The sequence below is a fragment of the Oncorhynchus gorbuscha genome, linkage group LG04 (genome assembly GCF_021184085.1).
Source record: "Oncorhynchus gorbuscha isolate QuinsamMale2020 ecotype Even-year linkage group LG04, OgorEven_v1.0, whole genome shotgun sequence".
In the NCBI taxonomy this organism is placed as follows: domain Eukaryota; kingdom Metazoa; phylum Chordata; class Actinopteri; order Salmoniformes; family Salmonidae; genus Oncorhynchus; species Oncorhynchus gorbuscha.
This window is the reverse complement of record NC_060176.1, coordinates 79,681,720-79,696,610: the sequence shown is the minus strand read 5'-3', so window position 1 is coordinate 79,696,610 and position 14,891 is coordinate 79,681,720. Positions and strand designations below refer to the sequence as shown.

Here is a 14,891-nt window from a genome sequence, read left to right as displayed (position 1 = left end):
GTCTTCCGCCTGTTCAGCGCTGCCAGAGCCTTTCTCCTCTCCTGTGCTGCCGGAGTCTCCTGCCTGTTCAGCGCAGCCAGAGCTGCTAATCTGCATGGAGAAGCCAGAGCTGCCAGTCTGCATGGAGCAGCCAGAGCTGCCAGTCTGCATGGAGCAGCCAGAGCTGCCAGTCAGCCAGGATCCGCCAGTCAGCAATGATCTTCCAGATCCGCCAGTCAGCCAGGATCCGCCAGTCAGCCATGATCTTCGAGCTCCGCCAGTCAGCCAGGATCCGCCAGTCAGCCAGGATCTGCCAGAACCACCAGCTAGCCAGGGTCTTCCAGAGCCAACTACCTGCCTGAGCTTCCTCTCAGTACTGGGCTTCCTCTCAGTGCTGGGCTTCCCCTCAGGACTGAGCTTCCCCTCAGTCCCGAGCTTCCCCTCAGTCCCGAGCTTCCCGTCAGTCCCGAGCTTCCCCTCAGTCCCGAGCTTCCCCTCAGTCCCGAGCTTCCCCTCAGTCCCGAGCTTCTACCTCAGTCCCGAGCTGCCCCTCAGTCCAGTGGGGTCCTTGGTGAGGGTTATTAGGCCAAGGTCGGCGGCGAGGGTCGCCAATCATAGGACGGGTTACAGGGGGACTAAGACTTGGTTGGAGTGGGGTCCACGTCCCGAGCCGGAGCCGCCACCGTGGACAGACGCCCACCCGGACCCTCCCCTATGGGTTTAGGTGTGCGGCCGGGAGTCCGCACCTTGGGAGGAGGTTCTGTCACGCCTTGGTCTTAGTATTTTGTGTTTTCCTTATTTATTTGGTCAGGCCAGGGTGTGACATGGGTTTATTTTGTGGTGTGTTTTTGTATTGGGGTTTTAGTAGGTATTGGGATTGTGGCTGAGTAGGGTTGTCTAGGAAAGTCTATGGTTGCCTGAGGCAGTTCTTAATCAGTCAGGTGATTTTCGTTGTCTCTGATTGGGAACCATATTTAGGCAGCCATATTCTTTGAGTGTTTTGTGGGTGATTGTTCCTGTCTCTGTGTTAGTGATTGTTCCTGTCTCTGTGTTAGTGTTTGTTCCTGTCTCTGTGTTAGTGATTGTTCCTGTCTCTGTGTTAGTGTTTGTTCCTGTCTCTGTGTTAGTGATTGTTCCTGTCTCTGTGTTAGTGATTGTTCCTGTCTCTGTGTTAGTGATTGTTCCTGTCTCTGTGTTAGTGATTGTTCCTGTCTCTGTGTTAGTGATTGTTCCTGTCTCTGTGTTAGTGATTGTTCCTGTCTCTGTGTTAGTGATTGTTCCTGTCTCTGTGTTAGTGATTGTTCCTGTCTCTGTGTTAGTGATTGTTCTGTGTTAGTGATTGTTCCTCTCTGTGTTAGTGATTGTTCTGTCTCTGTGTTAGTGATTGTTCCTGTCTGTGTTAGTGATTGTTCTGTGTTAGTGATTGTTCCTGTCTCTGTGTTGAGTGATTGTTTCCTGTGTTAGTGATTGTTCCTCTGTGTTAGTGATTGTTCCTGTCTGTGTTAGTGATTGTTCCTGTCTCTGTGTTAGTGATTGTTCCTGTCTCTGTGTTAGTGATTGTTCCTGTCTCTGTGTTAGTGTTCACCAGATAGGCTGTATAGGTTTTCACGTTCCGTTGTTTTTGTTTGTTCGTGTTTTCATTATTAAAGACGTATCGAACTAACCACGCTGCATTTTGGTCCGACTCTCCTTCAACGGAAGAAAGCCGTAACACATACACACATACACACACACACACACACACACACACACACACACACACACACACACACACACACACACACACACACACACACACACACACACACATACATACACACACACACACACACACACACACACACACACACACACACACATACATACATACATACATACACCCCTGCCCCCCCTCCACACACACACACACACACCCCTGCCCCCCCCCCCTCCTTAAGAGGCCACGGAGGCGGACGAAGAGGCGCACTAGAACTATGGTGAAGTGGGGTCCACGTCCCGCACCAGAACCGCCACCACGGGCAGACGCCCACCCAGACCCTCCCCTATAGGTTCAGGTTTTGTGGCCGGAGTCCGCACCTTGGGGAGGGGGGGACTGTCACGCCCTGACCATAGTTTGCTTTGTATTTTTTATGTTTTGATTGGTCAGGGTGTGATCTGAGTGGGCATTCTATGTTTGTCTGTTTCTGTGTTCGGCCTGATATGGTTCTCAATCAGAGGCAGGTGTTAGTCATTGTCTCTGATTGGGAACCATATTCAGGTAGCCTGTTTCGTCATTGTGGGTTGTGGGTGATTGCCTATGTTAGTTGCTTGTGGCAGCACATTTGGTATATAGCTTCACGGTCGTTGTTCAGTTTACTTCGTGTTTTCGTTTAAATGATGCATTCACTGCCCTTTGTCCCGCTTCTTACGACGATAGTGACAATATTTACCGATAAGATGTCAACAGTTTACTGATTAGGTGTCAACGGTTTACCGATTAGGTGTCAACGGTTTACCGATTAGGTGTCAACGGTTTACCGATTAGGTGTCAACGGTTTACCGATTAGGTGTCAACGGTTTACCGATAAGGTGTTTTATACAACGGGTGGGTCTAACCCTGAACGCTGATTGGTTAAAACCGCAATGTCTATTCCACAAGTTGCCAACCGGCTAAATCTATGACGTTAAAATGCCTATTTACTCTATTGTTCCATCTGACTGCGCAATCCACTGTCTCATCAGCCCAGCCAGGTGATTTATGAACTTGATCTGTTCTATAAAAAAAATATATAAACATTTCGTCACATTTCCTTTAGACTAACATTTTGTTTTCAACGGCGGACATTTGTGTAAACCTTTGCCGTCCGTCTCTCCGACATTTGCAGCATCTCTAGCAACTCTAGATTAGTGTCGGGACTATATCTTGTGGAAGGATGAAATAGCATGAATGAATTAATGAATTAGATGGAGATGATGAAATCCAGAAGTGTAGTGGCCCGATTATCAAACAGCCCTGATCTAACCGGGTCTGAATCAATCCCTGATTAGATGGAGATGATGAAATCCAGAAGTGTAGTGGCCCTCCAGTACCGATTATCAAACAGCCCTGATCTGACCGTATGCAGCACCATTACGATAAGATACATGAAAATATACTTGTGTGATTTTACATTTACATTTTAGTAATTTTAGGAAGGGTGAAATAGTATGAATAAATTAATCCAAATAATGTTTTTAATTAAAATATGTAAATCATTATTTGAATAGGTTGGTAAACCCGTATAAAAGTGATAATGCCCGAGAAGCCGGTTTGCCGGCCCTCGACTCGGGCCAAACAACACCCGTGTCAATATATCCTCTAAACACTGGATTCTCTGGCATTTTCACTTAAATATCTCAAACACCCGTTTCCATGGGGATGGTTACATACAGTAATGTTACTCGTATCTCTCTCTCCCAGGAGGAGGTGAGATTCAGTCACTTAGCTATTGTAATTTATTCTCCATTGTTGAGAGGCATTATCGGGCCACTGTGTAAAACACAAACCCCTTTCGTGGTGCAACGATAATCACACCAAGCCTTCACTTCAGAAGATAATGGTATTGTTTTAATGAGATTACTATAAAATCCATAAAAATCCATCTCCGACTTTATTTTTACAACTCCAAGCACTCCCAGAAGAACCAGAAGAAAGAACTCAAGACAATTCTGTTCCGTCTTGGATAGCACCACCTATCTAACCACCTATCTAACCACCTATCTAACCACCTATCTAACCACCTATCTAACCACCTATGACAACAGTCTTGGATAGCACCACCTATCTAACCACCTATCTAACCACCGATGACAACAGTCTTGGATAGCACCACCTATCTAACCACCGATGACAACAGTCTTGGATAGCACCACCTATCTAACCACCTATCTAACCACCGATGACAACAGTCTTGGATAGCACCACCTATCTAACCACCTATCTAACCACCTATCTAACCACCTATCTAACCACCGATGACAACAGTCTTGGATAGCACCACCTATCTAACCACCTATCTAACCACCTATCTAACCACCGATGACAACAGTCTTGGATAGCACCACCTATCTAACCACCTATCTAACCACCGATGACAACAGTCTTGGATAGCACCACCTATCTAACCACCTATCTAACCACCGATGACAACAGTCTTGGATAGCACCACCTATCTAACCACCGATGACAACAGTCTTGGATAGCACCACCTATCTAACCACCGATGACAACAGTCTTGGATAGCACCACCTATCTAACCACCGATGACAACAGTCTTGGATAGCACCACCTATCTAACCACCGATGACAACAGTCTTGGATAGCACCACCTATCTAACCACCGATGACAACAGTCTTGGATAGCACCACCTATCTAACCACCTATCTAACCACCGATGACAACAGTCTTGGATAGCACCACCTATCTAACCACCGATGACAACAGTCTTGGATAGCACCACCTATCTAACCACCTATCTAACCACCTATCTAACCACCTATCTAACCACCGATGACAACAGTCTTGGATAGCACCACCTATCTAACCACCTATCTAACCACCGATGACAACAGTCTTGGATAGCACCACCTATCTAACCACCGATGACAACAGTCTTGGATAGCACCACCTATCTAACCACCGATGACAACAGTCTTGGATAGCACCACCTATCTAACCACCTATCTAACCACCGATGACAACAGTCTTGGATAGCACCACCTATCTAACCACCGATGACAACAGTCTTGGATAGCACCACCTATCTAACCACCGATGACAACAGTCTTGGATAGCACCACCTATCTAACCACCTATCTAACCACCTATCTAACCACCTATCTAACCACCGATGACAACAGTCTTGGATAGCACCACCTATCTAACCACCGATGACAACAGTCTTGGATAGCACCACCTATCTAACCACCGATGACAACAGTCTTGGATAGCACCACCTATCTAACCACCTATCTAACCACCTATCTAACCACCTATCTAAACCTATCTAACCACCGATGACAACAGTCTTGGATAGCACCACCTATCTAACCACCGATGACAACAGTCTTGGATAGCACCACCTATCTAGCCACCGATGACAACAGTCTTGGATAGCACCACCTATCTAACCACCGATGACAACAGTCTTGGATAGCACCACCTATCTAACCACCGATGACAACAGTCTTGGATAGCACCACCTATCTAACCACCTATCTAGCCACCGATGACAACAGTCTTGGATAGCACCACCTATCTAACCACCGATGACAACAGTCTCGGATAGCACCACCTATCTAACCACCGATGACAACAGTCTTGGATAGCACCACCTATCTAACCACCTATCTAACCACCGATGACAACAGTCTTGGATAGCACCACCTATCTAACCACCGATGACAACAGTCTTGGATAGCACCACCTATCTAACCACCGATGACAACAGTCTTGGATAGCACCACCTATCTAACCACCTATCTAGCCACCGATGACAACAGTCTTGGATAGCACCACCTATCTAGCCACCGATGACAACAGTCTTGGATAGCACCACCTATCTAACCACCGATGACAACAGTCTTGGATAGCACCACCTATCTAACCACCTATCTAGCCACCGATGACAACAGTCTTGGATAGCACCACCTATCTAACCACCAATCTAACCACCTATCAAGTCACATTATCCCCCTGCTTGGTACATGCAGCACAGGGGTTGACCTATATGGATGTTTGGGGGTTGGTCTATATGGATGTTTGGGGGTTGGCCTATATGGATGTTTGGGGGATGGTCTATATGGATGTTTGGGGGTTGGTCTATATGGATGTTTGGGGGTTGGTCTATATGGATGTTTGGGGGTTGGTCTATATGGATGTTTGTGGGTTGGTCTATATGGATGTTTGGGGGTTGGTCTATATGGATGTTTGGGGGTTGACCTATATGGATGTTGGGGGTTGGTCTATATGGATGTTTGGGGGTTGGTCTATATGGATGTTTGGGGTTGGTCTATATGGATGTTTGGGGGTTGGTCTATATGGATGTTTGGGGGTTGGTCTATATGGATGTTTGGGGGTTGGTCTATATGGATGTTTGGGGTTGACCTATATGGATGTTTGGGGGTTGGTCTATATGGATGTTTGGGGTTGGTCTATATGGATGTTGGGGGTTGGTCTATATGGATGTTTGGGGGTTGGTCTATATGGATGTTTGGGGGTTGGTCTGTATGGATGTTTGGGGGTTGGTCTATATGGATGTTTGGGGGTTGGTCTATATGGATGTTTGGGGGTTGGTCTATATGGATGTTTGGGGGTTGGTCTATATGGATGTTTGGGGGTTGGTCTATATGGATGTTTGGGGGTTGGTCTATATGGATGTTTGGGGGTTGGTCTATATGGATGTTTGGGGGTTGGTCTATATGGATGTTTGGGGGTTGGTCTATATGGATGTTTGGGGGTTGGTCTATATGGATGTTTGGGGGTTGGTCTATATGGATGTTTGGGGGTTGGTCTATATGGATGTTTGGGGGTTGGTCTTATGGATGTTTGGGGGTTGGTCTATATGGATGTTTGGGGGTTGGTCTATATGGATGTTTGGGGGTTGGTCTATATGGATGTTTGGGGGTTGGTCTATATGGATGTTTGGGGGTTGGTCTATATGGATGTTTGGGGGTTGTTCTATATGGATGTTTGGGGGTTGTTCTATATGGATGTTTGGGGGTTGGTCTATATGGATGTTTGGGGGTTGGTCTATATGGATGTTTGGGGGTTGACCTGTATGGATGTTTGGGGGTTGGTCTATATGGATGTTTGGGGGTTGGTCTATATGGATGTTTGGGGGTTGGTCTATATGGATGTTTGGGGGTTGGTCTATATGGATGTTTGGGGGTTGGTCTATATGGATGTTTGGGGGTTGGTCTATATGGATGTTTGGGGGTTGGTCTATATGGATGTTTGGGGGTTGGTCTATATGGATGTTTGGGGGGTTGGCTTATATGGACGTTTGGAGTGTACCTCCTTAATTAACAAATATTCTATATTATTATGCTTCTGGAGAAATATGATACAAAGCACATTTCTGCTCAAGTAGAAATAGTATCTAATTCAGGCTACGAGATACGATATACCATATAGAAGGGCTAAAGAGGAACATACTGTCCCAGTTTCCCCTAGATATCTGACCCCATATAGTATGAGCATCACTTATAGCCACCCAACATCCACTAGATATCTGACCCCATATAGTATGAGCATCACTGATAGCCACTCAACATCCACTAGATATCTGACCCCATATAGTATGAGCATCACTGATAGCCACTCAACATCAGGGATGAGCACTTCACAGCTCAAGAATCTCTCTCTCTCTCTCGCTCGCTCGCTCACTCACTCACTCACTCACTCACTCACACACTCACTCACTCACTCACTCACTCACACACTCACTCACTCACTCACTCACTCACTCACTCACTCACTCACTCACTCACTCACTCACTCACTCACTCACTCACACACTCACACACTCACACACACACACACACACACACACACACACACACACACACACACACACACACACACACACACACACACACAGTCCTCCCTAGATGAGGCATGGTATTGGAGATAGCCCGGTCTAATCCGGCCTAATGGGCTTGAAGAAAATCTGTGGATTTATTTTTAGGGAACGTTGAGCGGAGGGAGACAATTCCCATCTCGCGGCCATGGTCATTAAAGAGATTCTTCGGTACTTTTTTTATACTTCTTCATAGCCAGTAGTTCTGAAAAGTAGCACTCGCAAGGCGAATGTGGTCCCAAAACAAATTGCGTACTACATTGTGCCACGTCATTGCTCTGTCTCTCTCTGCTGTGTCCACTGAGTTGTTGGGCCCGGCCCTGCAACCACATTGGAAAACAGTGGGTAGGCTTCTTGCTAGCTGTGACTCAAATGCGAGGGGCTGAAGCTCATTGGCTAGAACTGCTAGGAGTCGTGGGGGGGCCAAGTGGCGCAGGCATCTTCAAGAAAACAGCTTTCAAGCTAGAGATTTCGTGGCTAATTGAGGTAAGACAGTGATTCTGCTAATGAAATATACATCTATGAACTACACGTTAACACATTCAGCCCAAAGCGGTAGGTTTAAAAAAATCATCTGTTGTTATTCACCAAAGTACCGGAGCATGTTTTATATTTGACCTTTATTTAACCAGGCAAGTCAGTTTAAGAACAAATTATTACTTTCAACGACGGCCTAGGAACAGTGGGTTAACTGGTGTAGGAACAGAGGGTTAACTGGTCTAGGAACAGTGGGTTAACTGGTCTAGGAACAGTGGGATTAACTGGTCTAGGAACAGTGGGTTAACTGGTCTAGGAACAGTGGGTTACCTGGTCTAGGAACAGTGGGTTACCTGGTCTAGGAACAGTGGGTTAACTGGTCTAGGAACAGTGGGTTAACTGGTCTAGGAACAGAGGGTTAACTGGTCTAGGAACAGTGGGTTAACAGTTCTAGGAACAGTGGGTTAACTGGTCTAGGAACAGTGGGTTAACTGGTCTAGGAACAGTGGGTTAACTGGTCTAGGTACAGTGGGTTAACTGGTCTAGGAACAGTGGGTTAACTGGTCTAGGAACAGTGGGTTAACTGGTCTAGGAACAGAGGGTTAACTGATCTAGGAACAGAGGGTTAACTGATCTAGGAACAGTGGGTTAACTGGTCTAGGTTACAGTGGGTTAACTGGTCTAGGAACAGTGGGTTAACTGGTCTAGGAACAGTGGGTTAACTGGTCTAGGTACAGTGGGTTAACTGGTCTAGGAACAGTGGGTTAACTGGTCTAGGAACAGTGGGTTAACTGGTCTAGGAACAGTGGGTTAACTGGTCTAGGAACAGTGGGTTAACTCGTCTAGGAACAGTGGGTTAACTGGTCTAGGAACAGTGGGTTAACTGGTCTCGGAACAGTGGGTTAACTGGTCTAGGAACAGTGGGTTAACTGGTCTAGGAACAGTGGGTTAACTGCCTGTTCAGGGGCAGAACAACAGATTAGTACCTTGTCAGCTTGGGGATTCAAACTTGCAACCTTTTGGTTACTAGTCCAACGCTCTAACCACTAGGCTACCCTGCCACACCGTCTGTCTCTAAGGTGTTGAAATAAAGTCGGGAGTTAGAGAGGTAATTAGTGTTCTAGAGCGTCGACAATACAATCTCTCTCTCTCTCTCTCTCTCTCTCTCTCTCTCTCTCTCTCTCTCTCTCTCTCTCTCTCTCTCTCTCTCTCTCTCTCTCTCTCTCTCTCTCTCTCTCTCTCTCTCTCTCTCTCTCTCTCTCTCTCTCTCTCTCTCTCTCTCTCTCTCTCTCTCTCTCTCTCTCTCTCTCTCTCTCTCTCTCTCTCTCTCTCTCTCTCTCTCTCTCTCTCTCTCTCTCTCTCTCTCTCTCTCTCTCTCTCTCTCTCTCTCTCTCTCTCTCAATTTCAATTTAAAGGCTTTATTGGCATGGGAAAAACATGTTTACATTGCCAAAGCAAGTCTCTCTCTCTCTCTCTTAATCTCAATGTAAGGGGGCTATATTGGCATGGGAAACATATGTTTACATTGCCTAAGCAAGTGAAGGAGATAAAAATTAAAAAAGTGAAATAAACAGAAAATTACACTCACAAAAGTTACAAAAGAATAAAGACATTTCAACTGTCATATTATATCTATATCCAGTGTTGTAACGATTAAAGTACAAAAGGGAAAATAACATAAATATGGGTTGTATTTACAATGTTGTTTCTTCTTCGCTGATTGCCCTTTTCCTGCTACTGTGACGGCACACTGTGGTATTTCACACAATAGATATTGGAGTTGATTTTTTGGTTGTTGTTGGTCTGTGTAATCTGAGGGAAATATGTGACTCGTTTCAAGCAACATGAGTATGTCATGCGTCATTACTTCAAAGGAGAGCCTTTTGAACATTTTTTTTAATTTAATCAAAATGCGTTGTTTTTTTTGGCAGAAATGCCTTCTGGAATATATGAACATTCATCTGCCTTAATAACAAGTGTGAATATAGTAATAATAATATATAATAATATAACAATAATATATTAATGTTATTTTTAAATCACGAGCCTAGTTGGTGAGATAATGGATGGGCTGAACATGCCGGGAGATGATTTCGGATTGGTCTGCCATGCACGCTTCTGTCTATAACATGAGCTGGTCAGGTAATACGCAGCTTTTAAAGATATCACATAGAAGAAGTACAGAAGTGTTGTTCTCCACTTCCTGGAAGACCGGATTTCAGTGGAATTAGAGTATGACGGCTAAAGATGTGGAGAAAATTCTGGCGTTTGATTGCAAATGTGCAGAGGGAGTCGAAAAGAGAACACACACAAGGCTGTTGTATAAAACACCTGTCTCCGGGTGACATCTTCAAACTAAGGGCAACAACAGCATCCGTGACAGAGAGGGAGAAGCATCTATCCATGTATACTTGTAATATAGTCTCGCTAGCTACATTTACAGATATTACACATTTCTAATTTAGTCAGAAAGTCATTTTCATTTCAAGTTAAAGTATACTTTTTAGCTAGCTAGCTAATGTTAGCTAGCTGGCTTGCAAGCTAACATTACGTGTATGATCTGTGTAGTAATTTTATTCGTATCTCAGAGTCATTTGCATTGCTAGTTATAGACTAGTGTTAGCTAGCTAGCTAAAATTAAAGCTAGTTGGTCAGCTACCTGCAGATTCATCCAGGGTAGTAACATTATGAGTTGGTATTATGGTTCATTGTTTAGCTAGCTAGCTACATGTAAATGTCTAAACAAAAGACTTCACTATGCAAGTAACCATTTCCATAGAATGTTCATGATGTTACTACGACAACTGTCGATAGGGTGCATTCATGATGTTACTACGACAACTGTCGATAGGGTGTGTTCATGAATTCTACTCCGATTTCTGTTTTCTCATGATTTGGTTGGGTTTTAATTGTGTTGCTGTCCTGGGGCTCTGTGGGGTCTGTTTGTGTTTGTAAACAGAGCCCCAGGACCAGATTTCTTAGGGGACCCTTATCCGGGTTCATCTCTCCATAAAGGGCAAATTGTCTATTTCTCTCTCTCTAAACTCTTGCTCTCTCTGTCTGTCTCTCTCTCTCCCTTTCTCTCTCTTTTGACTTTCTCTCTCTCTCTTTCTCTTTCTTTCTCTCGTTCTCTAGTGAGGCTACGAACGATAAAAAGATACTCACGCAGGCACTGAGTGGGGTCCTGGTAGGACCCCGGGTCACAGGTGGCCACGCAGTGCCTGTTGTTTAATAGCAAGGACCCCCCACAGGACGAGCACTCAAAGTCATTCTCACAGGTGGCACAGGACGACTGGCAGGCTGCAGAGGGAGAGAGAGAGGAGGGAGGGAGGGAATAGAGAGAAACAGTTAATTAATCCTCATAAACATACCACATTCTTAGTTCATATACACAATTCCCTATCATGTCATTTACTGTACGTGAGTGTTCCTGAATGTCAATACCTTTCATCTTCAACGCCCTTATCAGCTGATTTCGTGAAAGCACACGCCACAACTCTAAACTACGTTTCTCCCAACTTTTCTATCTGCCTTTATATTTACATTAGAGTGCATACATTTTCATACAGGTCCCCCTGTGGGCATAAAACCCACAACACTGGTGTTGCCAACACCATGTTCTACCAACTGAGCCACACAGGATCTGCAGTTGACTCTGACAACACGGACCAGAACACTGAGGACGTCTTCTGTTCTCACACTAAGGTAAGCTGCTAAACCAAGTTGAAAACCCAATCGGAACGTTCCCTTAAAGTTGTCGGAACGTTCTCCGTTACCAGGGATTCCATTCTCATCCATTATCATTCCGGAACATTTTGCTCCTCAGGGCCATGATTAGGTACTTTTCAAGTGATGGCTTGATCCCCACACTGTGTCTGTCTTTATCCCTCTCTATTTTAGTGCTCTCTCTCTCTCTGCCTCACGCTCTCTCTGCCTCACTCTCTGTGTCTGTTTTTAACCCTCTCTATGTCTCATTCTTTGTGTGTCTCACTCTGTGTCTTTCTCTTGATCTCTCTCTCTAACCATCTCTCTACACTTTTCACCTATGCAATAAAATGGACACACCTCTAAAAACCTGATGGCTGAGTCTTCTCTTGACCTCTGTGTTATGGCTACTAACCACTACTATTCACTACTAACCACTACTAACCCCTACTATCCACTACTATCCACTACTAACCACTACTAACCACTACTAAACCCTTCTATCCACTACTATCCACTACTAACCACTACTATCCACTACTATCCACTACTATCCACTACTATCCACTACTATCCACTACTAACCACTACTAACCCCTACTATCCACTACTAACCACTACTATCCACTACTAACCACTACTATCCACTACTATCCACTACTAACCCCTTCTATCCACTACTATCCACTACTAACCACTACTAACCACTACTATCCACTACTAACCACTACTATCCACTACTACCACTACTAACCACTACTATCCACTACTAACCACTACTATCCACTACTAACCACTACTAACCACTACTATCCACTACTAACCACTACTAACCACCACTATCCACAACTAGCAACTACTAACCACTACTAACCACTGCTAACCACTACTAACCACCACTAACCCTTCTATCCACTACTAACCACTACTAACCACTAGTATCCACTAGTAACCACTACTAAATACTACTACCCACTACCAACCACTACTAACCACTACTATCCACAACTAGCAACTACTAACCACTGCTAACCACTATGCTGATAACTCTAGTAGCTTTATCTCCCACTGATAACTTTAGGCAGGTTTACAGCCTCAGGACATGATGCTGACAGGATGTTACATACCAGGACACGATGCTGATAGGATGACCTATGACCTATGTTATCAGGAGGTCAAGAGGCTTCCGATTCCGGTGGCATGCACTGAACAACGTGGCCTTATCGTGGCCTTCTTTTGCAAAATGAATAGGAATGAACTGACTTGTTTTCTAAAATGATGAATTGTAAACCCCATATCCACTACTAACCACTACTATCCACTACTGGAAGATGTGGAAGATTCATTGTATGACAAGATAAAACGAGCAGGTCTATTTCAGATAGCACAGTCTGTCCGTTCACCATTCACCTGTGGGAACATGGCACCTGTCAACACCAGACAAGAGAAAGAACTGGCTGCTACTATCCCAGAGATTGTTCGTGAGGAGATCACCTCTGCCGCTGAATGAATCACTCGTATTTCTCGCTCCTGAAGTGGAAACTTTTTCAACATAAAGTGGGAAGTCTGGAGAAGGCAGGCCGACGGGACAGAGGTACGACTCCATAATCTGGTGACAGCGCAGGCTAAATTAGAAGGGGGGCAATCAATCTCTCTTTGAATTGTTCGCCTTGAATCGTTACCGGGGAAGGCTCTGACCTTTGCAGAGAAGAGGATCAGTATCTACCCAGACCTGAGAACTGTTAAAACAGAGAGAGAGATCTACAACGAGGTGAGAGCGACCCAATCTAAATCTGAGATACAGCCTCATCCACCACCGGCAAATCTCATCGTGACCTTCCAGAACACAAACAACACGCTCCTTCTCCACTGCCAAGGAGGAGGCTCAAGACTTCTGTGAGAATCACATTTTTAAAAAAAAACCTAACACACAAGGGGACAAGCCAATAGATCAAGGCTAACCTCAATACGTCTGACTCAATAGTCAGGTGTGCCATCCATTCACAATCACGCAGCATGGGCCTTTGGCTATAATGATGCCCTCAGCACGAGATAACAATGAGGACACCGCTTCAAGTGAGTACAAGAAACAATATTAATATTAACGCTGAGTATTGTTATTTGTTATTATTATAATGCCTATGGTCCAGAACCTGGTTTCCCAAAGGATCCCCTATCACAACGATGACCTTAAAAACCTAAAGATGCTTTTGGGAAAACCGTACCCAGGAAATGAATACAGTGATGACACTACGCCAATCAATGAACAGTGGATAATATAGTGAGACTGGATCTACTTCCTGGTGGGGCTACAGAGCATTGAATCACTGGGAAAAAGATGGCAATAAAACAAGATTACTTTTTTTTGGGGGGGGGGGGGTTGCTACTGCTAAGGAGATATTGCCAATCTCATATGTGCTACTAAACGGTATCTTTTGGTATTTGTCTTCCTGTTGATTGCTGTTCACCTTCGTTTTAGGGCAGGTTATTGAATTTTTCTCCCAGGAAGGACATGGCCTACAGGCCATGATGAATGTCTGTGAAGATCTAGATGATAGACTGGATTTCCTGCATATATGTACCCTGTATATATATGTACCCTGTATATATATGTACCCTGTATATATATGGACCCTGTATATATATGGACCCTGTATATATATGGACCCTGTATATATATGGACCCTGTATATATATATGTACCCTGTATATATATGTACCCTGTATATATATGTACCCTGTATATATATGTACTCTGTATATATATGTACCCTGTATATATATATGTACCCTGTATATATATGTACCCTGTGTATATATGTGCCCTGTATATATGTGTGCCCTGTATATATGTGTACCCTGTAGATATATGTACCCTGTAGATATATTCACCCTGTATATATATGTACCCTGTATATATATGTACCCTGTATATATATGTACCCTGTATATATATGTACCCTGTATATATATGTACCCTGTATATATATATATATGTACCCTGTATATATGGACCCTGTATATATATGGACCCTGTATATATATATATATATATATATATATATGTATATATATATACCCTATATATATATATATATATATATATATATATATGTACCCTGTATATATGT

The 14,891-nt window shown here is 44.2% G+C and overlaps 1 protein-coding gene across 1 annotated transcript in view; it reads right to left on the bottom strand.

Annotated features, from left to right (window-relative positions):
• The window catches only part of LOC124033063 (extracellular matrix organizing protein FRAS1-like), a 251,653-nt gene that overhangs the window by 225,054 nt on the left and 11,708 nt on the right, over nt 1-14,891 (bottom strand). The window contains 1 exon segment of the mRNA XM_046344986.1: nt 11,221-11,355. Coding sequence (XP_046200942.1) covers nt 11,221-11,355 — 135 coding nt within the window.